Source organism: Talpa europaea (assembly GCF_964194135.1).
Source record: "Talpa europaea genome assembly, chromosome: 7".
NCBI lineage: Eukaryota > Metazoa > Chordata > Mammalia > Eulipotyphla > Talpidae > Talpa > Talpa europaea.
Window position 1 is genome coordinate 100,462,197 of NC_140074.1, and position 27,856 is coordinate 100,490,052.

A 27,856-nucleotide genomic window follows, 5' to 3' on the forward strand; every position below is an offset into this window, starting at 1 on the left:
TACTCACTGTGTGAGTGGCCCAGCGGGACCAGGCCTCTGGGTGATCTCAAACTAGCTTCCCTCCCTCCTACCTCTTCCCCCATTGTCAATGCCAATGGTTGCAGGAAGAGCTACTTAGTAAATGTTTCTGATCAAACAGAAGCTAGAATCATCCTCTGATTCAGTTCTAGGTTCTAGATTCAGCGGCAGAGCCCCGCGAGAATCCGGGTGCAGCTCACTCAGACTCCGTAGCTAAGGCCGTGGAGCCAACAATTACAAGCACTCACACATACACACGTACACACTTACATAAGTATTATTTTCCTGGCCATTCTTTACTGATCACCCTTTATCAGCGAGCCCGCGGCGCTCCGGCGAGGATCCGATACTTGATTTTTTTAATAAGTAAATTGAAGGAAACAAAAAGGAGAGAGATAGCTTATCCAAACAGTTTCTTCTTTACTCACCTTCTCTCAGGCGCAATTTTCTCTTCTTAAATTCTTAACTAAGCTCAAGCCCCACGTTGGGCGCCACCTGCCGCGGACCAGCACAGCGGTAGACTTGCAGGACTGTCTCAGGATTGAGAAACTGTGAGGATGCTCAAGGAATCGGCGCATAAATGACAGACAGACACACAAATGACAAACAGACACACTTCAAGAGTGAAGATCTGAATGTAATTTGCTCAAAATCATCATACACTTTTATACCTTTTTTAACAATAGATGATTTCATACAATTTAATTCTTTCTCAGCATAAAATACTTTGTAAGGCATAAGACATCTACTTCATTATTCATGTGCATGTGATCGCTGTTCCATGACATGGCACAGTAAACAATCTCCAGGTACTGAATCTACACAATCATTTTTGCCTACACCGAACAGCATTCTTTAAGCTAGCTTTTCTTGATTCGTATCCCAAAACCACAATGATCAAAAAGCATTAATATTTACCTACTGGCACCTCCTACTTTTAGTAATCACGAGCAATATGTTCTCTACGTAAGCATTTTGATTTTTATGGTGTTGTCTCATGTGAGAAGTATTATGATTATTATAAAACTACCATTGCCACACACTATTTTCTTTATCATGCATTTCCTGAAACTGATTGTACACATATAAGGAAAAAGCAAAGTAAGTGAAAAAGTAGTATGATTATAGACAGGTTGCTAGGTTGCTACTTATTCTGAAACAATGGCTATCTGACTAATGGTAAAACTGCTTTGTAGGTAATTCCACCAGGCTTGTTTGCAGGTGACGCTCTTAGCAGCCTTGTTTCCATCAAAGGAGGGGTTAATTACTGCAGGCTTGTTGCCTAAATTAGGCTTATAGGCATGTGGACCTTGTTTGATCTGAACGCCAAAGTTTATCATAATGAAGCCCCTCGGGGACTGCGCCTGTCTTAGGTCGTCAGGAGTCACAGACATGAGGCTGGCCAGTGCCTTCTTTAGTCTGCCCCCGATCTTACCCGTCATTGACTGTCCAGTCCAGCGCACAAGGGAAGGGGGTCTTACTCACTCTGATGTGTCTGAGTGAAAGCCTCCCTCTTTCCAGTAAGTTCACTGGCGTTCAGCGGCAGAGGCTGCCGCAAGATTCTAGAAGCTTTGGGGCTGAGGAACAGGTGTTTTCTCTAGGGTGGACAGCTTATTTGGAGGCCTGTTCTAGCTGTTTCCTCCTCCTGGTGTGCTCCCCAGGGAATGGCAACTTTTTGTCACAGCCCAAGGCTTTGTGAGATGCCTGCTGTGACTGAGACTGGGGTCTCCAGGGATACAATTTGGGAGGTGAAGGAAGCTGGAAGGCAGGGCGTGGGTTTGCATGCCTGCCAGGTGGCATTGCAGCACCCATGTGGTACCCAGAGACTGTGGCCAACCTGGGGCAGGGCCGTGTCTGGCTCTGCTCTTCCCACTGTCTGCTGATCAGTCTTTTGTCATTCATTTATTAACTCATTTGTGCGGTCACTCTTGCCCTCAGTCATTTCATTCATCTTGTTCACATGAGTTCACCTTTGCTTGCGTTGATGGTTCATTCATTCCTTTACTCAACTCAGTAAGTTTGGGCAGGGCTGGATTCCATTCCTTGCTATCTGCTTAGCTCTGCCTTGATCCCACAAGGGTGAAGATTTGCCCTTGAGAAGTATGGATTGACTGAGAGAGGAGGCCCATACATTTGAAGGACATGCCAGGCTACATCCTCTGTGCAATTGACTTTCCAGAATCCTCCATGCTTTTACTCAGCAGGGCTGTCTACGTGGCAGGCTAAGTTATGCCAGGAGAAGGTAGCCCGGTGAAGCAAGAGTTGCTTGCCTTCCAGGGTGGGTGACCTGTGGGGCAGGCCAGAACAGGGGCCTCTCCTCCCCAAACCCAAACATGGGAGACAGTCACTATTTTACAGTTTTACTATAAAATTGTTTATTTTTACAATTACTATTTTATAGTTGAGACTAATTTTTTAAATTTTGAATTGCATGTGGAGAGACACTGTAACATTTTCAATGCTTTAAGCCTCTAAAATTCTTTCTAAAAAGAAAAATAAGATACAAAGAATAATGCAGGGACTCAGTAAATACCACACAATATGTCAGTGATCTCTTATCTTTATTAAGGAAATCAATGTTGGAGTCTCTCATCCTGAGAAGGGGTCTCAATCACTATAGTTCTTTTTTTTTTAAATTTATTTATTTATGCATACAAGAGCTGGGGCACAGGCCAGAGACGTGGCAGGGGCGTGGGGGGTGAGAGGATTCACCAGATAGAGTGGGGAACAGAAAAGGCAGACTGACTGAAACACTGCTGAGGGGAGCAGTGGGTAAGACAGGAGAGGTCTGCTTCGTCATGTGGGTTGCTCCCTGGCTAGCCGGGGATCGAACTCGTGCTGCAGAGGCTGTGGTTTGCTCCATAATGCGGCGCCCAATCCCTTGCGCCACCAGGGAGGCCCTCAATCACTATAGTTCTGCCTCCAGGCATATTTGGCCACATCTGGAGACATTTTTGGTTGTCACAACAGGGGAGAGTGATTGGTATTGGGTGGATGGGGATGGAGGCCCAGGGAGCGTCTGATACCCTACACTGCCAGGATGCCTTTGCCCCAAGGATCACTGTGTTGGGGGAGAAACCCCCTCGAGATGCAACAAGTGTCTTGAAATTAGTATGAGATAAGTCAATCTTTTAAAAAGCACACACTGAAAGAATATTTAGTACTTTATAGTTCTGCTGTGTTTTTTTTTTTAAATAAAGATTTATTTATTTATGCATACAAGAACTGGGGTACAGACCAAAGGTGTGGGGTGTGAGAGGATTCACCAGAGACAGAGTGGGGTACAGAACAGCAGATGTACTGAAATACACTGCTGAGGGGAGCAGCGGGCCAGGCAGCAGAGGTCTGCTGCGCCATTTGTGTAGCTCCCTGGCTGGGGATCGAATTTGTGCTGCAGAGGCAGCTTCATAGGTTGCATCTTAACCCCTTGCGCCACTAGGGAGGCCCTATAGTTCTGATGGTTTTAAAAAACATTTATATGTGCTTCAAGAGTTCTGTAGCTTTGTTCATTTGACATGAACAAAGGGAAGCCTCTGTCTGCCCACCCATGCGTCCAGTCCAGACAGTGTCACCGCGAGGGCGCTGATGCTTTTGAGAACATTACATATTGGCCCACATAGATCTAGTTTATTTAATGTCTATAGTTTAGCTATTTTGGGGATAGGCTACATTTTATCTATTCTCTTGATGGACACCTAAAAAAGTTTCTAATCTTCATTGTAAATGCGGTGCTCTTTGCACGTGTGTTTCTCTGGGGTAGCTGCCTGGGAATGAACTTGCTGGCATGTGGGAGCACAGCTTTCCAGCTCACCCGCTCCCCACCCTCAAAACTGTCCATTGCTGAGCTTGGTGAGAAGAGACACATCACTTGCATTAGCATTTACCCGATTAGTATTGAGGTTGACTATCTCCCTTCTTGGCTGCCAGCTCCTTAGGCCTCTGAATACCTCTGCAGGGCCCGAATCACAGCACCCTGGTGATGCACATTGTAGTTGGGGTCACTTTCCCTTCAGGGTGCTGGCCACTCATTCTTGTCCAGGGTCCATGCACACTGCTTCTTTGCTGCTAGCCTGACTACTCTCCCCACACGACACAGCTGAGTGGGTTTTTGCGTTTCATCTTTGGTTTTATGAGATTACACTGTAGTAACCTTTGGAGGTGGATTTGCTTGAGCCTCCCAGTGTGTCCTGAGAGGGTAACTTTGTTTCCAGAGTTCTGGGGGCTTGTCATTCCTGGGCTCCCCATGTCCAGGCTGGGCGGGTATTGTGCTGGTCTGCTGATGTCCTGCTCTGTCTCTGCAGGCAGATCTCTGCGTTATGACCTGGCTGTTGGGCTACGTGGACCCCTTGGATCCCTGCTTTGTGGCTGCTGTCATTGCCATCACTTTTAATCCGTTCTTCTGGAATGTGGTAAGTGCCCTCACACTGATGCTGTGAATGCATGGATGGACAGATGGCTTCCCTCCCCGGTCCATCGCTGACCAGCATGGAATCATTCTGTCTACTTCCTCAGTGAGATCGGCACCCAGTTTTAGGGGACACTGACCAGGGAAGCCCTTCACCTTGGGGATCTCACATCTTGGTGTCAGCAGATGATCCTGGGCTGCTGCTGGGCTGGGCTGAGGCTGCCTCTGAGAGCCCGGCGAGCTCACGCACTGTCTTCAGGAGGTCGATTGTCTTGGCTTAGGAACTTTTGTCCCCCTCTGTTATGCCAATAATAAAGTTGTTTTCTTGTGAATCCCTACCCCCGCGATGTGCTCCATAAACATGATGATTTTCCCTAAATGGGGTTTCTTGCAAAAAGGTTTGCTCACTACAGAACTGTTATGTGCTGGGTAGCAGGAACAAGCCTGCAAGAAGTGAAAACAGGAGACAGGGCACCAGCTCATCTTTGGGTGCAGGCGTCTATGGTGCCAGGAGACCCTGGGAGGACAGATGGAGTGCTGGACTGGGGCGCTGGGCCCTCTGGGGATGTGGAGGGGGAAGGGCAGACCCTTTTGCTGCAGCCTTTCTCTGAGATACCCTCTCCTGCCGGGATTGTGGGAGAAGCTCTTTGGATTTCTGGTGATGTCTCTGGAGGATGGAGAGGGCAGCGTAGCACTCCTAAGGTTGCTTCCCAGGGCACCTGCGTAGTGGGCCAGCCAGCTGGTGCTCCCTGGGGCTCAGCCGTGTTCAGGTTTGCTGATGCAGAGCCAGGAACGCTCTGTGATCACCATCAAAGGGACCCTGAAGAATAATCCAATTTCAGTGTTAGCAACACACTGTTCCAGACTGTTTCCATCTCAGGTGACCCCTTGGTCCCAGGGACAGAACAGAACGTGTTCGTCGTCTGGTTTTCTCCATTAGTGGTGGGTGGGAGTGGGGCAGGGGGAGGCTGCTTATGAAGAGGTGAATGTGTTGTCCGTCCATCCTGTCCTGAACACACCTTTGGGTAGTCAGCGGGAGGGGACTTAGGTGGTAGGAGCACTGAGGAACAGACTGAGAGTTCGGTTTGTCCAAGGCCATTCTTCATGCCTCTTGGGGACCCTCACCATGCTCCCTGGAGGCTTGGTCCCGCTTTGCTTGGGGGATCCTGACCTGACACAGGCCTCCCCAGCTGGAGCTCATGGGACCTACAGTGCCCGACCCTCCCCTTCATGGTCTGCTGTCCCCTCACTTTCCTCTTTCCCTGCTGTGTGCCCTCTGCCCACTTTACCTGTTTGTTGTTTTTTAAAAATATTTATTTATTTATGCATACAAGAACTGGGGTGCAGGCCAGAGTTGCGGGGGGTGAGAGGATTCACCAGAGACAGAGTGGGGAGCAGAACAAGTGGATCTACTGAAATACACTGCTGAGGGGAGTAGTGGGTGAGAGAGGAGAGGTCTGCACCATGTGGGTCAGCTCCCTGGCCTGGGATCGAGCTGCAGTGGCTGCGGATAGCTTCATAGTGCTGAGACTTAACCCCTTGCACCACCAGGCAGGCCCCACTTCACATCTTTATACATGAGACAATGAGGGGTAAAGAGATAGGCTGCAAAATGGTGCCCTAACAGACATCCCTGGCCTAATTAGGTTAAGAACCTTGAGATGGGATGATTATCTTGGATTTTCAGGTGGGCCCTTAACTGCAGTCAGATGTGTCTTTATAAGAGGGAGGCAGCGGCAGGCATGAGGATGCCGCCCAGAACGCTAGTGATGTGGCGCTGGCCCAGGAAGGCCACGGCTGCAGGAAGAGGCAGCGGTGGATTCTGGAGGTGGAGTGACAGAGCTGTGACACTTGGATTTTGGTCCAGCAATAATGATTTCGGACTGTGGCTTCCAGAACTGTGAGAGAATACATTCCTGTTGCTGTAAACACCCAGCTCGGGGTACTTGCTGCAGCAGATGTGGGAAGCTGCACAGGGTGCTGATAAGGCTCTTGGTCCTGGTGAAGACTGGGCGGGCTCTGGAGCCAGCTCTCCCTGCAGCAGCCCTCACTCTTGAGTCCCAGGGCCTGGCATTGACCACCTGGCGGCTGAGGGCATGGAGCTCTCCCAGAGAGGGTGGCGGGCCGAGCATGCAAAGGTCCTGGGACACTTGGCGCTCAAGCCCCGTGGAAAGTGCGTTTTTGCATGTCTGTTTTGAAGACGCTTTGCCCCAGCATCATCCACAACAGCCTCGAGGTTAGGGTGACCGGGGAAGATTTGGGAAACAGGCAGCTTGCGTCTGTGTGTTGAGCATAAGGCTTTTTTTCTTCTGTCATACGTTTCTGATTTGTCTCATTTTTGAAAAAATTATCCACTGGAACAGTTTGTGGTCTTGAGGGGGAGAGAGAGAGTGCTCTTCAAAGGTTTTTCAGAATGAGAAAAGTTATGGAAACATGTTGTGGTTTCGTGACCTGAGAGAGCAGCACAACAGCCCTGGGAGGCAGGAGACTGGCCAGGGTGGGGCCTGCGCCCGAGCTCCCTGCCGACAGTGCCCACCGCCAGCATTGAGAGGTCATACCGGGAAAGCACTTAATGAACTCTGATTCAATCTGCATAATAGCTGATACTTGGCAGAATTTGCTATGCTCGGGCACTGCTGAACGCATTTTGTGTACTATTTCAGTTCCTCTTCACAGAAAAAGCTGTTATTATCCCTTTGGAAAACACACTCCAAGAGGTTCCTTACTTCTGGGTTATGCATGAGGACCCCTGGCACTGGGGTTCCTCAGCCCTGCTCCCCATGGAGCTGACATCCTGGCAAGGTGGCAATTGGTGAAGAAACAAATATACCCTTGGTTAGGGAAAAGCAGGGAGAGACAGGGAGGGCCGCTCAGGGCAGGGGTGACCTTTGAGGGAAATTTCAGGTGTGAGGGAGCCCCACTGGGTGTTCCCTCCACCTCCCCATTATCTGGAAAAGAGGAAACAGTGAATGCAGAAGTTCTAGACAAAAGTTGTGGGTCAGATTCAGGCCGGTGGGTGCCTGGCCTTCTGACTGCTCTAGGGCCTGCTTCTACCTCCGGAGGCTGTCATTTCTGGAAGTTTCACCACATTGACTGGAGTGGTCAGCCCACTTATTAGGGCAGCATTTAGATATTTGGGCACAGCCTCCCCACCAGCATCAAGGCCCCAAACCTCTCCTCTCCTGCTCACTCCCCGCAGCCTGTTCCCAAGGCCTCAAGGAGCTCTTTGTTGCTTAGTCCTAAGGACACTTTCCTCCCTTCCTGTATGTCTTTGGGAGGAGTTTAATGCTGTTGACCCTCTTTCCTTGAAATCTCACCCTCCCTGTGCTTCCATGCTGCTTTTCTGGCTCACTCTCCTCTGTTCCTTATCAACTCCTTTTCTGCTGCCTGTCATTCAGTCACTTGACAAATGCTCCTGGAGAACCCACTGTGTGCTACGGAATAAATGTGGGTAGTCTCTGTTGTTAGAGGTCACAAATAGATCTGCAATTAAAATCATAAAAAGGTGGGGTATCTCAATCTCTGGTCTAAAATCTTCACAGAGCACCAGGAGCTTGGGTACAGGTACTGTGGCCTCACCTGGGTGTGTGCTGCCATTACTGGGACCTTGTTGTTTGAGTCCTGCCCAAGATCTCCCGGTGTGCTTCTCCAAGAAGGGGCGACCCTGTTTCCTGTAACCAGAGTAAAGATCCAGGGGCCAGCCTTGACCCTTTTCTGCCCCCCCAACCCCCACCAAAGGCTCTACCCTCACAGTCCACCTGCTCAGTGTGGGGCTTTCACTATCACCTGGGGCAACAGAGCAGCCTCTGGCTAGGCTTCCCACCAGTCCTAGTCCTCCCTAACTGTCCATGTGCACTCCTCCCTTACACATCGTGAACACATGCCAGGGACTGGCCCCAACCCAGCGCCCTAGCACACTCAGCTGCTTAGAGGCACTCCATATCTGCTGGGGAAAGATGTGACCTCTTTCTCTGGTGCATGAAGCTCCTCTCTGCAGGGTGTGCTCTCCCCTGCACACTGTCACCTCCGGTCTCTGTCCTCCCCTGAGTGATGCATCTTACCCAGGGCTCCTCCACACAACCTGTTCCACTCCCTCCAGATGGTCATCCCCACTACTCATGAGTCCTCCTTTTTTTTTTTTTTAAAGATTTATTTATTTATTGATTGATTGATTTATACATACATTCATACAAGCACTGGGTACAGTCAGAAGTGCGGGAGGGTGAGAGAATTCACCAGAGCCAGAGCGGGGAGCAGAGCAGGCAGAAGGACCGAAGCACACTGCTGAGGGGAGCAGCGGGCGGCAGGGGAGGTCTGCGCACCATGTGGGACCCTCCTCCAGTGGCCGGGGAGCAGCTGGGGATCGAACCTGCACTGCAGAGGCTGCGGGCAGCTTCGCAACCCAGCGCTCAACCACTGCGCCACCGGGGAGGCCCGAGTCCTCCTTTTTGTCCCTCCTTTCAGCAGGGTGGCTGGACTTTGACGTGGATATTTGGGTGCTCATGCTGCCTGCAGAGTGTGTGACTGTATCTCTGGTTGGTCTCCACCCTCTAGGCTGTCAGTAGGACCCCTAAGTCCTCACAGTCTCAGATGTCCCTAGACATTGCCAGGGTCCCCTGAGGGGCTCAGTCACCCAGTTGGTCTGAGTGAGGCAGCCCTGGGTGCACTCTGTGCCTGTCCGTATGCTCCTCCAGCTTTACCTCTTGCCCCTCAGCCTCCCCTTCGCCTGAGAGTTCTGAGAGCTGAGTAGCACTGCTTTGCTCCTCCGTCCAGCCCTACATGAGCTAGCACTGTTCTGTGTTATAGAAGACAAAGCGCTGGCTTTGCCTCTTCCTGTTGCATCAGCATAGCCTGTGCAGATGGTGTTCAGTCCACCAGCAGTTGGGCTCTTACCCTCTTTTTGCTGTGGCTTCCAGTGGGCAGGCCCATTCCCACCTTGACATTTGCAAACTCACAATCCTGACTTTGCAAAGAAAAGGAATTGCAGGGAAGTGAAATGATATGACCTGCCCAGCTATTCCTGGCATCTCAGTGGAGATAAGATAGCTTGCAGCCCTACGCAGTTCCTCTCCAGGAACTCCCTCCCAGCCATGCGCTCGTGAGCCAACACCTTGTTGTTTTAAGAGTAGCCTTGAGCTTCTCATTAATCACAAAAGAAAATTGTTCACATGCTTTGGTGTCTTAACTGTTATTGAGGACAAATTGCTCGTCATGGATGTCAGAGCTGATGGAGATGTGTCAGCATGTTAGGGTGCCCCGACTTAACTGGGTTGGTTTATAGGCGGAGTGACGGTGTTGTTGTTAATCTTTCACTTTGGGACCCCTGGGAGAGTAAAAGGAGCACTATTAACAATCCTGCCAGGAGAGCGGGTATGAACGGGACTGTTTGGCAAGCTGGTGTTTTGGCATGGAGAGTGGGCTTCTGTGGTTGTTTGTGCTCTTCCCAACCTGGCTGGCCAGCCCAGCCTCCTCCCCCATGGCATCCCATCTATAGCAGGACACCAGCAACTGCCTATTGACATTGGGGTTTTCCTAGTTTAGATGACAGCCCCACATCCCTCAGACCTGGTTGGTCACCCTAGTCTTCAGGGTGGCTCACCCTCCCCCGAGGGCAAGTTTGGGAAGACTGTGCTGGGGGGTAGGGTGGGGATTCCTCAGGAGGGGGATGATTATCCTGCCCTGCCAAAGACTGTAGGCCTCTGGATGAGGGCCACCAGCTTGGGAGGGAGCCAGGGCGGCAGAACAGTAGGTGGCGCTGTGGGCAAGGCACTCCCATGGCCCCACGACAGAGGGGAGGGAAGCCTGTCCTGTCCTCTGTCTCTGCTGTCTCCTCAACTGACCAACACCTGTAGTGTGCTTTTGTGGTGCTGCCTCAGTTTCTGCTTTCAGATTCCCAGGTGGCTCATTTTGGGACACCTTGGGTTCTCCAGTGGTGCCAGGAAGCTGACCCCACCAATGTTGCAGCCTTGAAACAAGGGAACCAGCCCAACAATAGGGAGTCCTGGGTCGCATCATTGTGTTCATATCCCCATCAGGCCTTGGTTTCTCTGTGAGGTGAGGATACCCAACTAAGTTCCTGCCAACTCTGAAACACTAGGGAGGCCCTGTGCTGGGGTCCAGGCAAAGAGAGTGTGCCTTGCCCTCCCGGAACTAGCACTCAGACCAGTAGTTTAAGACTAGATAATGGACATGCAACCCGAAAACAGTAACACTGGCTACTGGAGAATATGTGCCGGTGATGAGAGAGAGGTCGGAGGCCTCTGGCTTGAGCACCCCACAGAGATTGCTAAGGCGATGTCTGGTGTCTTAGAGGAGGCGTGCGTCAGAAGGCCACAGAAAGGGGGATGTGTGTTTGAAGAAGGTGGAGCAGGCAGGCCTGGTCCCCTGAGGGAAGACCTTGAATGTTGGCCGACATTTCTCATGGTCAACTAGAGGCTGGAGGTGAGTGTTCATGTCTGAGCTTATATATAAGCATGCATTACAAGAGCATTGAGTGTGCACATGTTAGTATGAGTATGCAAGCATTCAAGTGTGGCATGAGAATGAGTGTGAATAATTTTGTGCCAGGGTGTGCAAGTGTGTATGTGAGTGTGTTCATGTGAGTGTGCAAGTATGCCTTAGACAGTCAGTGGAATTGGGACTGGGTGTGCACCAGGCTGTCTGAGACCCTCATCCCATCGGCTTAGAAATCTGGTTCCTAGGCTTGGCCATATACCCATTGGGCTCCGAGCCACTATTTCTTGAGCAGGAAGCATTGTCCTCTACCAGGGCACATCCTGCATTGTGGAAATGCTGAACTGGACTTACTGGTGTAGCCTGTGGCACAAGGATTTTCCTCTTAGCAAAGGCCACTCATCACACCTGAGTGAGACCTGGCCCGGAGGGCACAGGGACACCATGGCTCCTCCATTTTCCCTAAACCCCTGCCTGAGTTCCTACAGAACTAATGGCATGTCTGCCCTGGGCTCCATGGCTGTGGACATCAGCTGCTTGTCATCTGGGATCTATGTTCACTTCCTCCTGGCCTCTTATTGTGGTCTCAAATGCAAGATGTTCTGAGGCAGCTGCGGGCCTGGTCTTTTCTGTAGATGCACATTTTCAGCTGGAAGCAGCCTGTCCAAAGCCCTCCACACCCAGAACCATCTATCCCTGAATAGAGACCCAGTCTGAGTGGCCGGTTGCTCTGCAGGGCAGAACCCTGGCAGGGCACCATCCTGCCATCCACCAGGACTAACTTTAGAACCTCAGTGTCCCGGCAACATGGTAATATGTCTGTTTGGCATCTCGAACTGGGTCAGCTCACAGTGTTTGCCAGGAAGGCTGGAGTGACACAGTTGTGGACAAAGGAAGGAAGCAAAGAAAGCCTCTTCCAACACCGAGCCCAGGCTGAATCCTGACTCAGCTGGGCACTGTTCCATCAACTCATCCTTCCTCTCCAGTTTCAAATATTCTAGATGCAATTTGAGTTTTCTTAGAAAGCCCATGGAGTGGGGATATCTGAGCGCATCTTCCTGGGATGATTTCATTTAGGCATAGTGAGCACCTCAGATGCCACTAGCATGCATGGAACCAATGTGAAAGGCAGCCCCAACGGCAACTGGGCCAGTGGTTTGGTGTAAATCATCTCTCAGCATCTTTCTCTCACTGAGGGCGGTGGGTATTCTCAACAGATCAGGCCCTGTGGAGACTGAGGCCTTCAGGTAGAGGTTGTTCATGCCCTGACCTTCACCACAATCAGGGTGCATCTCTGACTTCTCCCCAAGCTCCAGCTGGTTGACCCTCCCCCATTCTGCACACAGTTTTCACTGGTGCCCCTATACCCATGCAGTTTGACTCCTCTTCCTAGAAGGACTGCCCGTGGCCTGGCTGTTCCCATTTCCTCCTTTCAGGACTTTGCTCATCCCATAGCCAGCCTTGCCTGAGCCCTGACCCTGAGCAGACACAACTGAGCATATCCTATGTCTCCCCAGCCCGCAATGCATTGCAGACCCACAGCTCTCTGATCTCCCTTAATTGTGAGCTTATGTTTTGTCCCCTCCAGTAGACTGAGAGCTGGAAGCTAAGGGTAACAATGTCAGGGCCTACCCCTCTATTTGAAGGCATCGACAAAAAGGTCCTTCATTCACAGTGGGTGAATCCTGAGGTGGCCCAGGAAGTGGTGGGCCAGGCAAACGGGTGCCTCTCTTTCCCCATCAGTGAAACAGTGGGCTGTGCTCCTGCTGACCCCACAAGGGCACTGGCAGGAATTAAGGAGATGCAGATGTGAGTGTTTCAATGGCCAGGAGCCTGCCTGGTAGTCTTGTTTGCTCTGCCTCCTTCCCAGCTCTCCTTGAGGCCACTTGAGATTCCATGGAAAGTTTCCAAGGTTTGGGATTTTGTCTCATTTCAGTGCTAACTTTGTGACCTGATCAGTTTCTTCACTTCCCTGGCTCTTGGTCCCCTCATCTGAGGTCTGCAGGAGAGTCTTTGCCCCGTGTTCCTCCTGCTGTGGTGGTGAGGCTGTCAGGGAGGGGATGGGTGAGAAAGGATTTGGAAGGAAGAAATGCCCTGTGTACTATTTGGCTGGAGGGAAAGAGCATCTGTGGGAGCTGTCTGGCTGCAGGGGCGTCCACAAGAGTTCTTGCATCAATGGAAACTCCCAGAGCCTTTCTCCCCCTAAGCTTTAGGCCAAGTGCTTTCAGTTAGTCTCAGAATCTCATGCCCAGAAAATTTCCATGGCCTGAGGATATACTTTGGAGAGTTTGGTAGCTAGTAACTCCTCCTCGTCTCTAGAATCAGGCAGGGAGAGACTGAGACTCAGGAGATGATGGATGTACACGTCTTGGCAACACTTCAGGGCCACATGCTGTCAGGAGGTGGTGTCAGGCCTCCAGTCGGGTGCTGCCACCGGGCCGTGTTCCGGCTCACTTGTTGCCCGTGGCAGCTCTGTTCATGCCACATTTGTCCCTGATTCTCACCTTCCTCGTTCCCCACCTTGGCACAGTGAGTCTCAGGAAGGGTTGGACGGGAGCTGGCCTCAGGCCTGACTGACCGATGTGGGGTTTTAGCTAGGTTCTGGGGTCCCATGACTCCCGTTGCCTTTCAGGGAAGGTCCCTGCTCGCACAGCTCCTGGGCCCGAGGTAACAGTTATGGTCATGTCTTCAAAAGAGGAGATGCTGATGTAGGCCTGGGGAGCCAGCCTCTTGAGGTTTTGGTGGCCAGGGAGTCTGGGTGGCTCTGGGGCTGCTAAGGTGTACGTTGTTGGGGGTGGGAGCTGAAGCCAGAGCTGAGTAGCCCAGCTCAGAGGTCCTGGTGGGGAGAAGGAGGAGAATCCGGGCTGCTTGATGGGAAATGGGCAATTTGGAGAAGGCCTGGGGGTTGGAACAGGGTGGGAGGAGTAGTCTGCAAAAATTCCCCAACTGTGGTTTCTGAAGTCAGATGTCTGATGCCAGCCCCTGCAAGTGGGTACAACGCCCTGGTCACTCTGCCTGTGAACACACCTTGGCTGTTTTGCTTAGCTGATCTTTGCGGAAAATGCTCATGAGTGCCAGCTAGATGTAGCCCTGCGGTATGCAGTGCCCCGTGGAGTCCACCCACTCTCCCTGCCTCTGTAGAGACTTCTAGACTGACCCCAGCTGCTGGTCTGACGTTGCCGCATCACAGCCCTCAGCCACAAAAGAGCACGCATAGCAAGTGTGAGCTTCTCCTGTCTTCAGTGACTGTGCTCACAGAGGGGCCTGTGGTGAGGATGGTAAGGGCCCCCCTCCCTGGGGTCCCCCTAACTGGAAGGGCGATCCTTTTTTCTCCTTCCCACCTCTGTCCATATAGTAGTGGGGTTGTCATGGCACCAAAGATAACAGGAGTAGAAATGATTCTTGAGCTTTGAAAGAAGTATGAGAGAGAGAGGTTACATGATGTGATTGATAATAGTAAATATATATTTGGTTCTTGGCACAGAGCTCCTAAAACCCTTGACATTTCTTAGGTGAAGAGAGCAATCAAACTATCTTTTGCTATGTTGATGAGGCAAGTTTTGGTAGGTCCCTAGGTCATCTAAGGCTGTGGGGTGGCTGGCTGCCAGGGGAAGCAACCCTGAGATTAGAGGGTTGTAACTTTTAGTCCCACCCCCCAACCCACCCTGGGGGAGGGGAGAGGAACCCCCGAAAGATTGGGTTCCAAGAGCTTCTGAGTTGGGTTGATGAATGTTAGGAGATTCAGAGGGAGTGGTGTCCCCAAGAGCATCCAGGCCTTTCCCTTTATAGAGTTAGATCCTTTATGAAACCCCAGTAACTTAGTAAGTAAACTGTGTCTCTGCATTCTGTGAGCTGCTCTGGCAAATTAATTGAACCCAAGGAGGTCCTGGTGGCTCTGATCTATGGCCTGTCTGTCAAAGTGCAAGTGACAACCTGCACTTGGGGGTGGTCTAGTGGGACTGCACCCTCAACATATGGGATCCTATGCAAATAACTCCAGGGGATAGTTTTGCTTGCTTGGTGATATTGCAAAAAGTGTATATATTGGAGGTCACTGTCACTGTTAATTTTATTTGCTCATGAAGTTTTAATTGCCTTTTTGGCCAATCCTCTTGGGCCTAAACTCACCCTCTGTCCTGAGGTGTCCCCTCCTCTCCCTTAAAAATTCTGGGACTTCTCCCTTTGTGTGCAGGCAGGCTTTGGTGTTCGGAAGCCCACCTGCTGGTACCAGTAATAAAATCCACCAATAGCACTCATGGGAGGGGAGTTCTCTTGCCTGGAAACCTCCCTATGTCGGAGAGTCTGTGCTCTCCTGTTGTGCCCTGCTCCATTTGCCCTACAAGGCTCTGTGGGCAGCGGCCCACCTGCATGTCACTTGTTGCCAACCTCTGAGTCCCAAGGGCCCCTCAGAGTTCTGTGCATTTACTGCAAGGCTGGGGGGAAGTGGGTTTCCTCTCAGGAGGTACCCCGGGAGCACAGAGGGCAGAGTTGTGCTGAGGACTGTTCCAGAGGGCCCCTGGGAGCCCTGGAGGAAGAGCTGCGTGGAGGAAGACAGCTTGGTCTCCCAGAACACTCGTCCAGGCTTCTGCCTGAGTTTTCTCCGTGGGACCATCTCTGTCACCTCTGGGGGGCCCCAGCATGCTGGGGCAGATGAGTGTTGTCCCCGTGTGGGGCAGGGAGTCCACCTCACTACCAATTCTGCCTGGTGGGATGGGGAGGACTCCCAAGTGAGCTCTTTCTCCCTGCAGGGTTGGGGACTGTATTGGCCCCTCCTGTGTGGCTGTGGCCTTCTGCTCCCCTCCCCATCCATTTTCTCCATTTGTTGCAGGACAGCTACTCAGTCCCAGCCGAACAGGCCTTTTACAAGGTGCCAGAGGTACAGGTACCTATTGGACTTTCTTTCCTCAGCACTGAAGAATGTTGGAGAACGGGCTGACTCTCCATTGTCTGTGCAGATTTGTCTACTTCTGTTCTGTCACGTAGGTGGGATCTTAGATAATGCTGCAGGCGAGGTGAATGGGTGGCCTACACGGATCGTCCAGCTGGTTGGGTGCAGTCTACTTTCAGCCCATCTCTCCCATCAACCTTTAAGGATGGACCAAGGGATTGTGGCCATCAGTGAAGAGGCAGCAGCCCTGAGTTAGGAGCAGAACATTCCATGGTGGTGATTGTCATGTGAGTGAACATTATTGTCATTCCACCCCGTGACTGCTGCTGCTGTGCTTTCATTATCCCCATGGCTGGCATGGTGCTAGGTTCACTATACAGGCTGAACTGAGTAGACTTTGATTTAGTAGACCCTGGGTGATCAATCCCAGATTTATGGAAGCAGCAGCTGTGGACCAGAGAGGTTGCTTGACCTACCTGGGTTACACAGCTGAGCAGAGTTGGGCCTGGCAGCTGGGGCTCCTGCTCCTGGGAGTTACCTCCCTCTGAAGGCCTGACCTGGTACAAACACAACTGTAAGTGGTAGTGTGGTCTGACTCAGATGGGGTGGAAAGCTGGGTCTCTGATTGTAGGTAGAAGCCCTCAGAGCACCTGTGGGGGATCTGGCCCCACAGCTCCCTTCCCCTGGAGCCTGGGGTGCTAGTGTACATCCTCCACTGACTTCTCCATAGCCTAACTTATTGGCTACTGCTCCCTGCGCCTGTGTCAATATTATGACTGCATGCGGACTTCCTGTGGGCAGGGCTGCACATGGGGCAGCATGATGCCGGTTACATGGAGGGAACACCTCTTCTGAAGACTGGGTAGATCCAGGTGTCCTCAAATCCATCAGCCTGCACAGGATGTCCCCCTGTCCCCCAAGTCCTCCTGAGGCACCTAGCATCTCCTGTTGAACCTTGCCAGATACACAGATAGCAGTCACTGTGTGGGTGGGAGGGCGGGGGGGGGTGTGTCTGTCAAACGACAGGTCTCAACCCCGACCTCTTGGGAACATCTGGCCAGGTCAGGCCATGTCTTTGCTGTGGTTGGCCAAGTGGGTCTTGGTGGACCTAGTGAGACCCCAGGTGAGTCAGAGGCTTTGTCCTCCTTGACATTCCAGCACCCAGGATCCAGAGGTACCCCCCCCCATCCAAGAAAGAAGCAGGTGGCAGGGACCCTCACAGTGTGCCTCAGCCCACTTACCACACTGACCAGCAGTGGGGGCAGGCCATTTTGTAAATCCTGAACATTGGTTTCCCTGTTAAACTGGAGGAGGTGGACAGCACAGCCACCTTCTCTGCCCCCACGTAGCCCAGCTGTTCACTGGCTCCGTGAGCTGTTTACTCACTCCTGTGAGTTTCCTGGACATTCCAACCATGACTCACCAGCAGCCCCAGATGCTCACCTACACCCAGGGCCCTATATTTTCAATGCCGCTCTGCTGCCTCCCTACCCTACATCCCGGCCCCACTGGCCTTTCGGGATCTCCAAGTACCTGCTGTTGCATAAAGGCGCAAAGACCCATTTCAAGCCGGGCACTGAACTGCTCCCTAGTTAAGATGGTTTCCTTCCCTCTCTACTTATGGCTGCATGGGCTCCGATCCCGGCCCTGCCTGCCCCAGGCGGGCTACTTAGCCTCTCAGAGCTTTAGTTTTCTCTTCCATGAAATAGTCCCTTTCCCCCTCGGGAAACCTTCAGGAAGGGCAGGGCTGACTTGAAGCCCCACTGGGTACCCTAGGATGCCACTGCTTCCCTAGCTCCTGGGCCTGAGGGACCTGCAGGTCCCAGACCTCTGCCTCTGCCTAGACTTGGGAGCATGCCTGTCATGCTCCCCAGATCCTGCAAGTTCACCACTAGCCCACCCCATTCGCAGGCTCTCCCACCACTTCAGGTCTTGATTGATTCAGCAAACATTTCTGGGGCACTTGCCCCATGCCAGGCATGGCTCTGGGAACTGAGAGGGGTAGAGGCAAATAGGAAGCCCACTTGGGAGCCTGCCGCGGGCCCGCAGTCAGCTGTGACCTACTAGAGCCTCCCTGTCACCACCTTTCATACCAGAATAAGCCAGGAAATGACTCTCGGTGGCCTCTGCTTCAGTGTTGCATCAGCAGCCCAACCTAATGCCTCTTTCATTTCTCCTTCCTGCTGTTCTTCCTCCTGTCCTTGTATAATGAAGCGCAGAACAAAGAAACCAAGGTTGCAGAGCCAGCGCCAGGCAGTGGGGCTCAGTGGGCAGTCAGAGGTTTGGCTCCATGCAGGGGAGGCCATGAAAGAACACGTGTGGCACTGGAGGTGTTTGATGAGTTCCGATGAGATCGGCTTCCCCTGGGGCAGGATAAAGTATGCTCCGGTGCCAGCCCCCAGCACATACCCCAGCCTCATGTCTGTTCCCAATTCCGCCTTCTCTCTCTTGATGTCACCTTCTTCTTGGAGAGATGGTGAGAGTACACTGTGGATTCCATTTCTGTTACCTACCAGCAAGTGACTTATGCCTCAGTTTCCTCCTCTGCAGTGGCACAGTGAGCGTCCCCGCTGTGGGGCCCTTGTAAAGATTCCATAGTTGGCTCCTGTGCAGGTTTTATGGTGGTGTCCATTAGTGAGCATGCAGACGTGGGCCTCTCTGGAGCCACATTCTGAGACGGCATAGACATGCACTCTCTACAAAGGCCGTTGATAGTTGCCCTCCTTTCACTTTTTGCTCTTGGTTCTTTTTAAAAAGCTGCTGAAATTGCACCAGTTGGTAGTAACACAATCCTGCAAAAGAAAGGGCCCACACAGCCTGTTTTCCTGGCTTGAACGTGGCGGTGGTGGGGGGCTAGCACCCCTGTCCTTGCTGGGAGAGCGAGTGCCAGAACATGTTCCTGCACATCAGCCACGCTCTCGGTGGTTGGGTTTTGTGTGTGCCTCTGGAGCCCAGGACAGTTGGTTCTAAAGAGGATGGGGAGGGCCTCCCCGGTGGCGCAGCGATTGAGCGCTGGGTTACGAAGCTGCCCGCGGCCTCTGCGGCGCCGGTTCGATCCCCGGCTGCTCCCCTGCCACCGGAGGAGGGTCCCACATGGCGTGCAGACCTCTCCTGCTGCCCGCTGCTCCCCTCAGCAGTGTACTTCGGTCCTTCTGCCTGCTCTGCTCCCCGCTCTGGCTCTGGTGAATTCTCTCACCCTCCCGCGCTTCTGACTGTACCCAGTGCATGTATAAACAAAACAAACAAACAAACCAGCAAACAAATAAATAAAGCATGCCTCTATTAAAAAAAAAAAATAAAGAGGATGGGGAGATGTGTAGACATGTGCATGTAATAGCTTTAAGTCCTTTCATTGAACGACTGAGACCCGATCTCACCCCATCACTGATGGCAGAGGTGAAGGGGTCCAGATCTTCTTAGGTTATCTACTTATATCAAAGGCCCAACACCTCTGCAAAGGCTGTGTTGTCAAGAGAAGGGCTGCTGTTGGCTCCCCAGATCCTGCAGCAAGGCCCCCTGAGCTTGGCCTCTGCCCACCTTGGAGGTTGCCGGTCAAGTGCACCCTCCATAGACGCCTCTGACCATCTAGTCTGGAGTAGCTTACAGCTTAGGCAGGTGTGTGCTGGGTGGGGGAGGGAGGAAACAACTCTCCTCATCCCATTACAGCTGGGCTGTAGTATCTTTCAAGATAGATAAGAGAAATAAAGGGGAACCAAGTGGAGTTACCCACAGAAGTTTCTAGATTTTGCAAGACTTCCCGAATAGATATATGAAGTGGAGGGAGTCGTGAGGCCTTGCTTTGCTGAGTTACTCCCGGTGAAGGAAGGCTCTGGAGGTGGTTCTTGTGGGAGGAAGCCACACCCAGTGATGGGATGAGCAGGAGCCAGGGTGCTTCCCTGCCTAGGAGCAGAATATAAGATGCTCCAGAGGGTGAGGGAGCCAGGGGCATGATTTCATTCGAAGGGTCTCTTGAAACAAAACCCAAATGGAGCTGGGTTTGTAGTGTGTGGGGTACACTAGTGCGCCTCTTTCTCCTACATGGGCTTCAACTGGAAACAGGGATACTTACAAGTGAGAAAACAGAGATACTTAAAGTTGGAACATTCCTGCAGCTAGACAGTGACCTCGGGGACTTCCCTACTCTGACTGCCAAGTGGTAGTTAGGCAGAGGGGAATTCAAGGGTGTTCCTTTCTGGGGGAGCAGTTAGAGCCCCGGCCCTGTTCTCTGGCCTCACATCTGAGCCGTAGCCTACATGGAGGTCAGCTGCTGGGGCCCAGAACCCTTGATCCCATGGTTACCCATCAGGTGCCTTCTTGCTTGAACAGGATCCTGCACACTTGTTTCTATGAAGAATGGGTTGAGATTGGGGTTTCTGGAAATGGTGAGTGGGGCTTGGGACCCTGCAGCCTCCCAATTGTGTGACCTTCAGTGAATCCCCAAGCTACAGAGGGACAGGCGGTCCTCAGCCCAGGAGGCCAGAGCAATGTGTTCAGAAGACTCTGTTCCCTGAGCGAGGATTTGACACCTGCAACGGTTAGCACTGACAGCCCTTCCCCGGGAGCTTACAAAGTCAGGTGTGAGATCCAGTGGTCTAATTTTAGACCTTGGGTCTCCATGTCAAAACAGCAGCAGGATAATTAAAAAGAAGAAAAAGAAAGAAGAGAGAAACTACAGGCTGTCCATGACCTTTGTTAATGCAAAGCTGGCACATTTCCAGTGGGGAAAAGGAGACATCACGGGCCGGATGCCGTTGCTCCATGTCTGCCTGCCTGTGGGGCCTTGGTGGCACCCCAGCAGCCCTTCCACATCTGGGCACCGTGGACCCTGGCTGCAATGAGCTGCCGAGCTTCCTCTCACATGGAGCAGTGCTTCACCTGCAGGCAGTGACCTCCCTTGTTTGGGTGAGAAGCCAAAACACACGTAGCGAGTAACCATCAGATGAGACAACTATTTATCTGGCACCTTCCGAGAGGAATTCATTTTACATCAGAGAATTTTCCAGTTTTCATCGAAACTTTAAATGCCCTAAGTTATTTTTGTTTCATCTTCTTTTTCAAGTGTGCATACGTTCTTTCTAAAGTCACATGTAGCCTCTCAGGAGCACAGACAGGCTAGTGGGACCCCATGGGGATGGCGTGGCCGCTAAGTTGTAGCCCCCCCCCCCCCCCCCCCCCCGTCACTGCTCTCAGTGCCCCAGACTCTACTCTTCCCAGGACTCTATTCCAGTCGGCTCTCACTGCCTTCAGTATGCCTGGCCCATCTCCCAGTTAAAGCCACGCAGCTTGCATTAGGAATGGCCCACCCCACACCAGCCCTTGCTTGGTATGGACAGGCAAGGGTGGAGGCTGATGCTATATAGTACCTCCTTCACATGGCGGGCCTTGAAGATCAATGATCAGTTTCTGCTTACCTGGGCCCCTGCTTGCCTGATGCAGCCATCTGCCCCATGTGCCTGGGGACAGGGTTAATTTGTCTCTGCAATTATTATGTTTAAGATCTAAATGTTAAAGTAGGTAATATATGTAGGCATGCCTTGGAGATATTGTGGGTTTGGTTGCAGAACACTGCAATAAAAGGATGTTTTTGTTTTCCCAGTGCATGTTAAAGGTATGTTTACACTACACTGTAGTCTATTAGGTACGCAATTGCACTGTGCCTAAAAAAAATTCATGCCTTAATTAAATGCGACACAGACACTAAGTGAACACATGCTATTGGAGAAAATGGCATTGACAGACTAGCTCAGTTCAGGGTTGTCATAAATGCAGTGTCTGTGAAACACAATCAAATGAAGCATGCCTGTAAGGTGCATGAGGAAATTCCAAACAGGCAGATAGCAAATAGATATCCCTGAACCCCTTCTCCTGCACCCCACTACCAGTTTCTGAGGGACCCCTCCTGAGATGCCGTTTTGCATGGAGGCTTATCTCTGCACAGGGACTCCAACATGGATGGCAGCCCCTGATGTCCTGCTTTGCCCTGATCAAAGCAGAGGAAGCTGATGCTAGAGCAAGAATAGGAAATTTAATGAACCTGCAGTTCCTACTGGCTGGACCCTGTTCTAATTAACCCTTTAAGCAGCTCTTGGGGGGTTTTGGAGAGGCCTCACTTTGGCAGCCACAGGTCTTTATTATTTTCAGTCGTGGCAGAGTATTCCATTTTATGGCTGCCCTGTCATTTATTCACTATTCTCTCAGAGGTAGACAGTTTGTTTCACTTTTGCTCTATAGACCGTGCTGAAGTAAAACCCTTAGATTGCTTCTTTGCACACTCAGGCATAGCTCGTATCTGTGCCTGGCCCTGAAACCGGTGTGGATGTGGCTGTGCTGGAGATGGGCAGGGAGGGGCGACCCCATGTCCCCAAGGAAGCTCTCCTGATGTGGCGTGCACATGTGGTCCTTGATCCTGAGAGCCCAGGAGTCCCTGATGCTGTCCTGCTGTGCATCTGCAAGTCAAAAGGAGCTCCTGCTTAGACTCAACTTGATCACCAGCAAGGGGAAGCTGTGCAAGATGGTCCCCAGGGAGCCTGCCCTGTGGTGGTGCTGGAAATAGGCAGAGACTGTGTTGTTCTGAAGAGTCCCTCCCTGTGGATGACAGAACCATAAGTGTCTCTGTCCTCAGGAGTCATGTAAGTGTTCTGGCAGGACTTGCCGAGCACAGAACACCACATTTTGAACCCAAAGTGTACTGAGCAAGGAGAGAGCGTCCTCATGCCTGTGTGCTGTCCCTTCGGGCTGTGTGCTGTCCCTTCGGCCTTTTCAGGACAGTCACACTACTCTGTGAAGGGGATTGGGTTTCATCAGGATGCTGCTTTTTTTCTGTTCCTCCCTGCAGGGGTTCTGTGCCTCCCTGCCTCCCAGTGGCCACCTCCCCGCCCAGCACACCCTCTTCACCTCAGCCTCTGGAAGGGTGTGGTACAGTGTGGCCATTTGTCCCTGCTGAGCACATGCCTCCCTCCCATCTGCTGGGCTGGAAAGTCCTCATCCCAGCAGAAAAACCCTAGTTTTTGCCCAAGGAATGGACAGATGGTCTTGGCTGTGGTTGTATCCAGTGGACTATTGGTACAGCAGGTGACAGCCTCAGCAGAGCTGGCCAGAGGTGCACAGGGGCTCCCTGTGCTGTCTTTACAACTTTTCTGGACATCTAAAAGTATTCCAGAAGAAAATATTTCAAATGCCATGGCTGCTTGTCACCGCTGAGGTTTGGTCCCACAGCCCAGTCAGTGAGCCTGCTGAGGAGCCCTGGTCTGGTCAGCCTGGTGTCCAGAGAGATGGCCCTGAGTTTGGGCCCATGTATATGACCCATGCTGCTTCTGCATCTTGTAGCCTAATGGGCTTCCCTCCTGTCTTCAAGGCCTGCCTCCACCTATTGCCTGCACGATTCAGGTGTGCATTTGGTCTCACATTTGGCTGGCTCTTCCCAGGGGCTGGACAGTGTTTTCAGGGCCACACCTGCAGAAGGCCTGGTGTACACAACTCAGCCAACTCTGAGTCTTCCATCTATGGACTGGAGGTCCTGACAGTAGCCCCCTTGTGGTGCTTGTGAGGCCCAGGGGAATTGAGAGCAGGTAGTGGTGGCTGAGTTGAATGAAACCACTTTCTGTGCCTTTATTTGGCTAAGCTGGTTTGTTGTGTTTCTGATTTGACCACATCTTCTTTTTTCTCAGCTCCTTTGTTCTGCCTTCTCCATCCCCCACATCCATTGTCCCTTGACATGGTGTTTGGAACTATCTGCCACAGCTCAGTCGCCAACTGTAGTGACTTGGTGAGCCTTTGTAGAGTTTCTGGCTTCTCTCCTGTAAGATACCTCATTTTACTGTACACCAAGCTGGAGAAACCCTTCTTCTCCCTTCTAGAACCCAGGCACTGGAGGTCCCAGGTTGTCCAGGCAAGCCTACTGCCCTGTGAGGAGGGCAGGAGACTGGGACAGGTGGGAAACATGTCTGTCTGGGTAGCTGAAGGACTTTTGCATGCCCTGCGTTTCTGCCCTGAGGGCCTTTCTGTGTTCTGTATAGCATCTCCATTTCTTCCCTTAGGCCTTGGTGTGAAAGTCACCCGGACAGAGGCCTTCTTAACACCCCCAACCCAAGTTATTCCTTCTTCCAGCATCTGTTCTTTGGCAGTCACATCTAGTCCATCCAACCCACCACTGAAGCCTCCTGAGGGCAGTGCCTGGCACTGGGCAGAGACCCCACCACTGCCCAAATAGCTGATGTGCAGTGCGATGCTTAAGCCTGGATTTGCTTGCAGTTGAGTCTGGCTGGTAGTAAATATTTCACTTGGCCTCGGCAGGTGTGAAATAGCATCACGGGGCTCCTTGTCTGCTGAATTACTTGCTGTTGAATTAATTATCCTGAGTCTCTGAATCGCTGCCTGCATTGACAGTGGAGCTGCTAATAGGGAACATTAGGTGCCCGAAGAAGAGCCATGCCTGCTGGAGAGCACACTCGGAGGCGAGAGTGGCTCTCTGCTCAGCCCTTGAGAGGTACGGGCTCCCTGAGCCTCTTCAGGCAAAGCCCTCCCCATCCTGCAGGTCACTTAGACTCATGCAGAGACTCAGTCCCCTGGCCACATCTCTTCTGTCCTTTAAAAGAAGAGGAAAGAAAACTAAGCCCAGTGGGCAGAGGCCTGGGTCAGCATGCGGCAAATGAAATAATCCCAACTTAGCTTTGCCGGCAGCTGTGAGGATAATGAGGCGCCTTCCTTGGCATGTAAGCTTGGCAATTATTGGGAACTAATTGTGGCCTGCCTCTAGGTTGTGAGCTCTGCTAGGCCACCAAGGGCCTACCCTGCCCCTTGGCCACAGGCCAGGTCAGCCCAGCCCCTGTAGTGGGAACCACTCCTCCCTCTTACACCCAAAGCATCCCCCCGCCCCATCCCCAACAGTGACACATGCAGCTGAGGACACCTCCTCTCCCCATGAGATCGTGGGACTCCCCTGGGACTGGGTGCAGGTTGGCTTCAGAGCATCTTGGCGCTGTGTCTGGGAGCTGGAGGCCTGGTGAACTGAACAGAAAGCGGGTGATGTGGCCGCTCTGCTGCCGCTCAGAGCCCTGTGAACACCATCTCCTTGTCTTGTTATTTTGTGTCCTTGGCAGAATTTGCAGATGTCAGAAGTGTTTGGGTTGCTTAAATCCTGTCATGTCCATGCTCCCCTGGCCTGACCACATGAGGCTGGACCAGCCTGAAGCCTGTGCCAGCAAGTGGAGCGTCTTGCTGTCCCTAGGACAGAGCCCGGGTCATTTGCATGTGTGCCTGGTAGACTGAGGGCTGGCTTGGGGGGTGGCAGTGGTGTCTGGCAGGTTCTTGCTCACACCTGGGCTGCGGCACACTCTTCTCTCCAATGCTGTCATTTTCTTTCTTCCCCAGTGAGTGATGGCTTCACCCAGGGGAGCCCAGATGTACAAGTGGCACTGGTTATGAGCACTTAGCACATCAGGATTCAGCAGTGCAGGACCCCAGGGAAGTGTGAAGAGGAACGAGGTGTGGCGCTCTCTCCTTGGTGTTCATAGGCCGCTGAGGAGGTGAGGTCGGGTCAGAAAACACCCATGGGCAGAAGGTACTAGGCACAGGCATGTGGCCCAGGGGCCTAGAGAGGGCAGAGCAAAGAGATGGGCCTGAGAGGAGTAGCTTTCTCAGGCAGAGGGGAACTTGTTTTTAGTTGACAAATTTCAAGAGTGCAAGAGAAGAAATCTCCCACAACCAATACCTACATTCCAGAACATTCTGCTGTATTTGCTGAAGTCATGAACACCATGACATTTTCCCTTTTGACCATTGTTGTAGCATCTCAAAAACTAAGGACACGTCCTACCTCAGCATACCTTCATCAGCACAAGAGAACATTCTGAGTGAAAGTTTAGAAACAGGCAAGAGTAAGATTTGTTCTGGAAAGGAATGACTGAATGAATCATTGGATATGTGTGCTACTCCTCTCCTACCCAGGAGGAACGGTCTAGGCCCTGCTATCAAATCTGTCTTGCCTGAGGAGAGGAGGCCAAGGCTCAGGACACCAAACAGATAGGACTGCCCATAGGCCCGTGGAACTGGCTCTGAGATTTGGCCCCTCCAGGGATGGCAGCCGTAAGAGGGTCTTCAGCATGGCCAAGATCAGGGTATGATGCCAGCGGGTAAAGGGGACAGCTCCTCAGGTGGCAAGAGAGTCAAGGAATATGCTGGAGACCCGAGGTTCACTGGGGGCAAACCAGGTGTGAGGTGAGCGGTGGGGTGCAGAGGTGGTGTGAGGCTCACGGCGGTGGTCTGTGTTTGGTCTTTCAAGGGTGACTAGCCGGGATAAGTGGGGTCCCTCAGAATGTTGTGAACAGCAGGCTCTCAAGGGCTGCACTGTGATGTTGCAGGCTGGACTCAATCCCTGGGGTCTCTGCCCCTCAGAGTCTGTGTGACTTCCCATGAGGGAGGCACTTCATTTTACACACAAGAGAATAGAGGCCAGAGAGGTTAAATGATTCACACAAAGCTGGAAAGCAGCTGCAAAGTGGAAGTCTGGCCTTGAACCCAGCACCTTTGTTTCTAACCACTCAACTCCAGGGACCATCCTCCTTCTAGATGGTTCTCCCCATTCACTAGGACCCACCACAACCTTGGTCTCCTCATGTGTAAAGGACAGGGATGTGGGTTATGTCCCATCAGCTCTGACATTCCGCAGCTCCCAGAACAGACAGCCGATGGGCCACTCCCCCGGCTTCTTCACGCAGGCATGGGTCCCAACAGCATCCCTCACTGGACAGGAACTTGATCCCGCATGAAGATGGGGCCCAGCACAGAAGCAGGTAGTCTGAGTCACACACTGACACCTCCTGTGAGTCCCTTAGATCCCTAAGGGAATCTAGAAATACATTTTGGGAAAGTCAAGGGAAATGACAGGATATGGCCATTCTTGACCTTTCCTAAGTGGGCCTGATCTGGTCCCAGGCCCTCATCAACTCAACAGGGCATTCCTACCCTAAAGGGCCACTCAGCTTCCTGACTGGCAAACAGTGGCCTGGCTGGCCTGCTTGTCCTCCTGTCCCTTGCCAGACCATACCCCAGTAAAATCTGACCTCTCCCGGCGTGTTAAGCAGTGTGTGCACACAGTATGTGCTCAGCCTTCCTGACTCCTACCCAGTGCTTCCCTCCAGCCTCCCTGGCCTCTAAGCCTTTCCCTTAAGCAGCCTTAAGGCTTCTGTTAATATAAGGCAGAGTTACTGAGACTCCTCAGAATGGGGAGCTCAATCTTTGTGCTCTTTCCTCTGTGCTGGCAAAGTTTCATGTTGTTACAAGTAAATGGGGGTCACTAGGGTCACCTCCAGCAAATCATGAGCATAGTTAAACTCAGAAGGTAAAAAAGGCATGAGCTAGATCTAGCCCTTGAAGGGACTTCTTGATAAGAAATGCTCTGAGATGAGGGACCTGGGCCTAAGGGGCATAGCCTGCCTTCAGCAACTGCATCAGAGGGCAGCCACATCTTGGGCAGAGCTTCCGGGGGTTATCCCTCCACTGCCGTGGGCACCCCAATGATACTCCATGGGGTGCATCACTTGGTCTGCCTCACTTGGCCTTAGCTCACACTCAGTGCCTGCCACCTCCAAGGCCCTGCTGAGGGGTCCCACAGGCAGTGGCTGTGAAACTACCTCAGAAATCCGAGAGATGACAGATGCCAGGAATTGGAGGGTATTGTGGTCAAAAGGTTCACACTCTCGTCCTTTGTGAACAATCCCACCAAAACATAGAGACACCCTGCTTTTTTTTTCTTTTTTTATATTTTATTTATTTATTTATACAAGAACCGGGGTACAGGCCAGATGCTCAGGAGGGTGAGAGGATTCACCAGAGACAGAGCGGGGAACAGAACAGGCAGACTGACTGAAATACACTGCTGAGGGGAGCAGCGGGCGGGACAGGAGAGGTCTGCTACGCCATGTGGGACCCTCGCCGGCCAGGATCCAACCGGCACTGCAGAGGCTATGGACAGCTTCACAGCGCTGCGCTCAACCATCTGTGCCACCGGGGGAGGCCCAAGACACCCTGCTTTTGACCTGTTGTGTCCTTGCTGTGGTTCAGCTTGCTCTCTAGAAGGACAGTGATCTCCCAAG

At 52.1% G+C, this 27,856-nt stretch overlaps 1 protein-coding gene across 2 annotated transcripts in view; it reads left to right on the forward strand.

The window, feature by feature from the left end:
* Positions 1-4,319: 4,319 nt before the first annotated feature.
* PEMT (phosphatidylethanolamine N-methyltransferase) overlaps positions 4,320-27,856 on the forward strand; it is a gene marked incomplete at its 5' end in the record, with an annotated part of 55,565 nt that continues 32,028 nt past the window's right edge. The window contains one exon of one of the 2 annotated variants that reach the window (XM_084236173.1): positions 4,320-4,427. In XM_084236173.1, the coding sequence (XP_084092299.1) occupies positions 4,335-4,427 (93 nt within the window). The remainder of the gene's footprint in view (positions 4,428-27,856) is intronic. The other variant, XM_084236174.1, reaches the window with a different exon arrangement.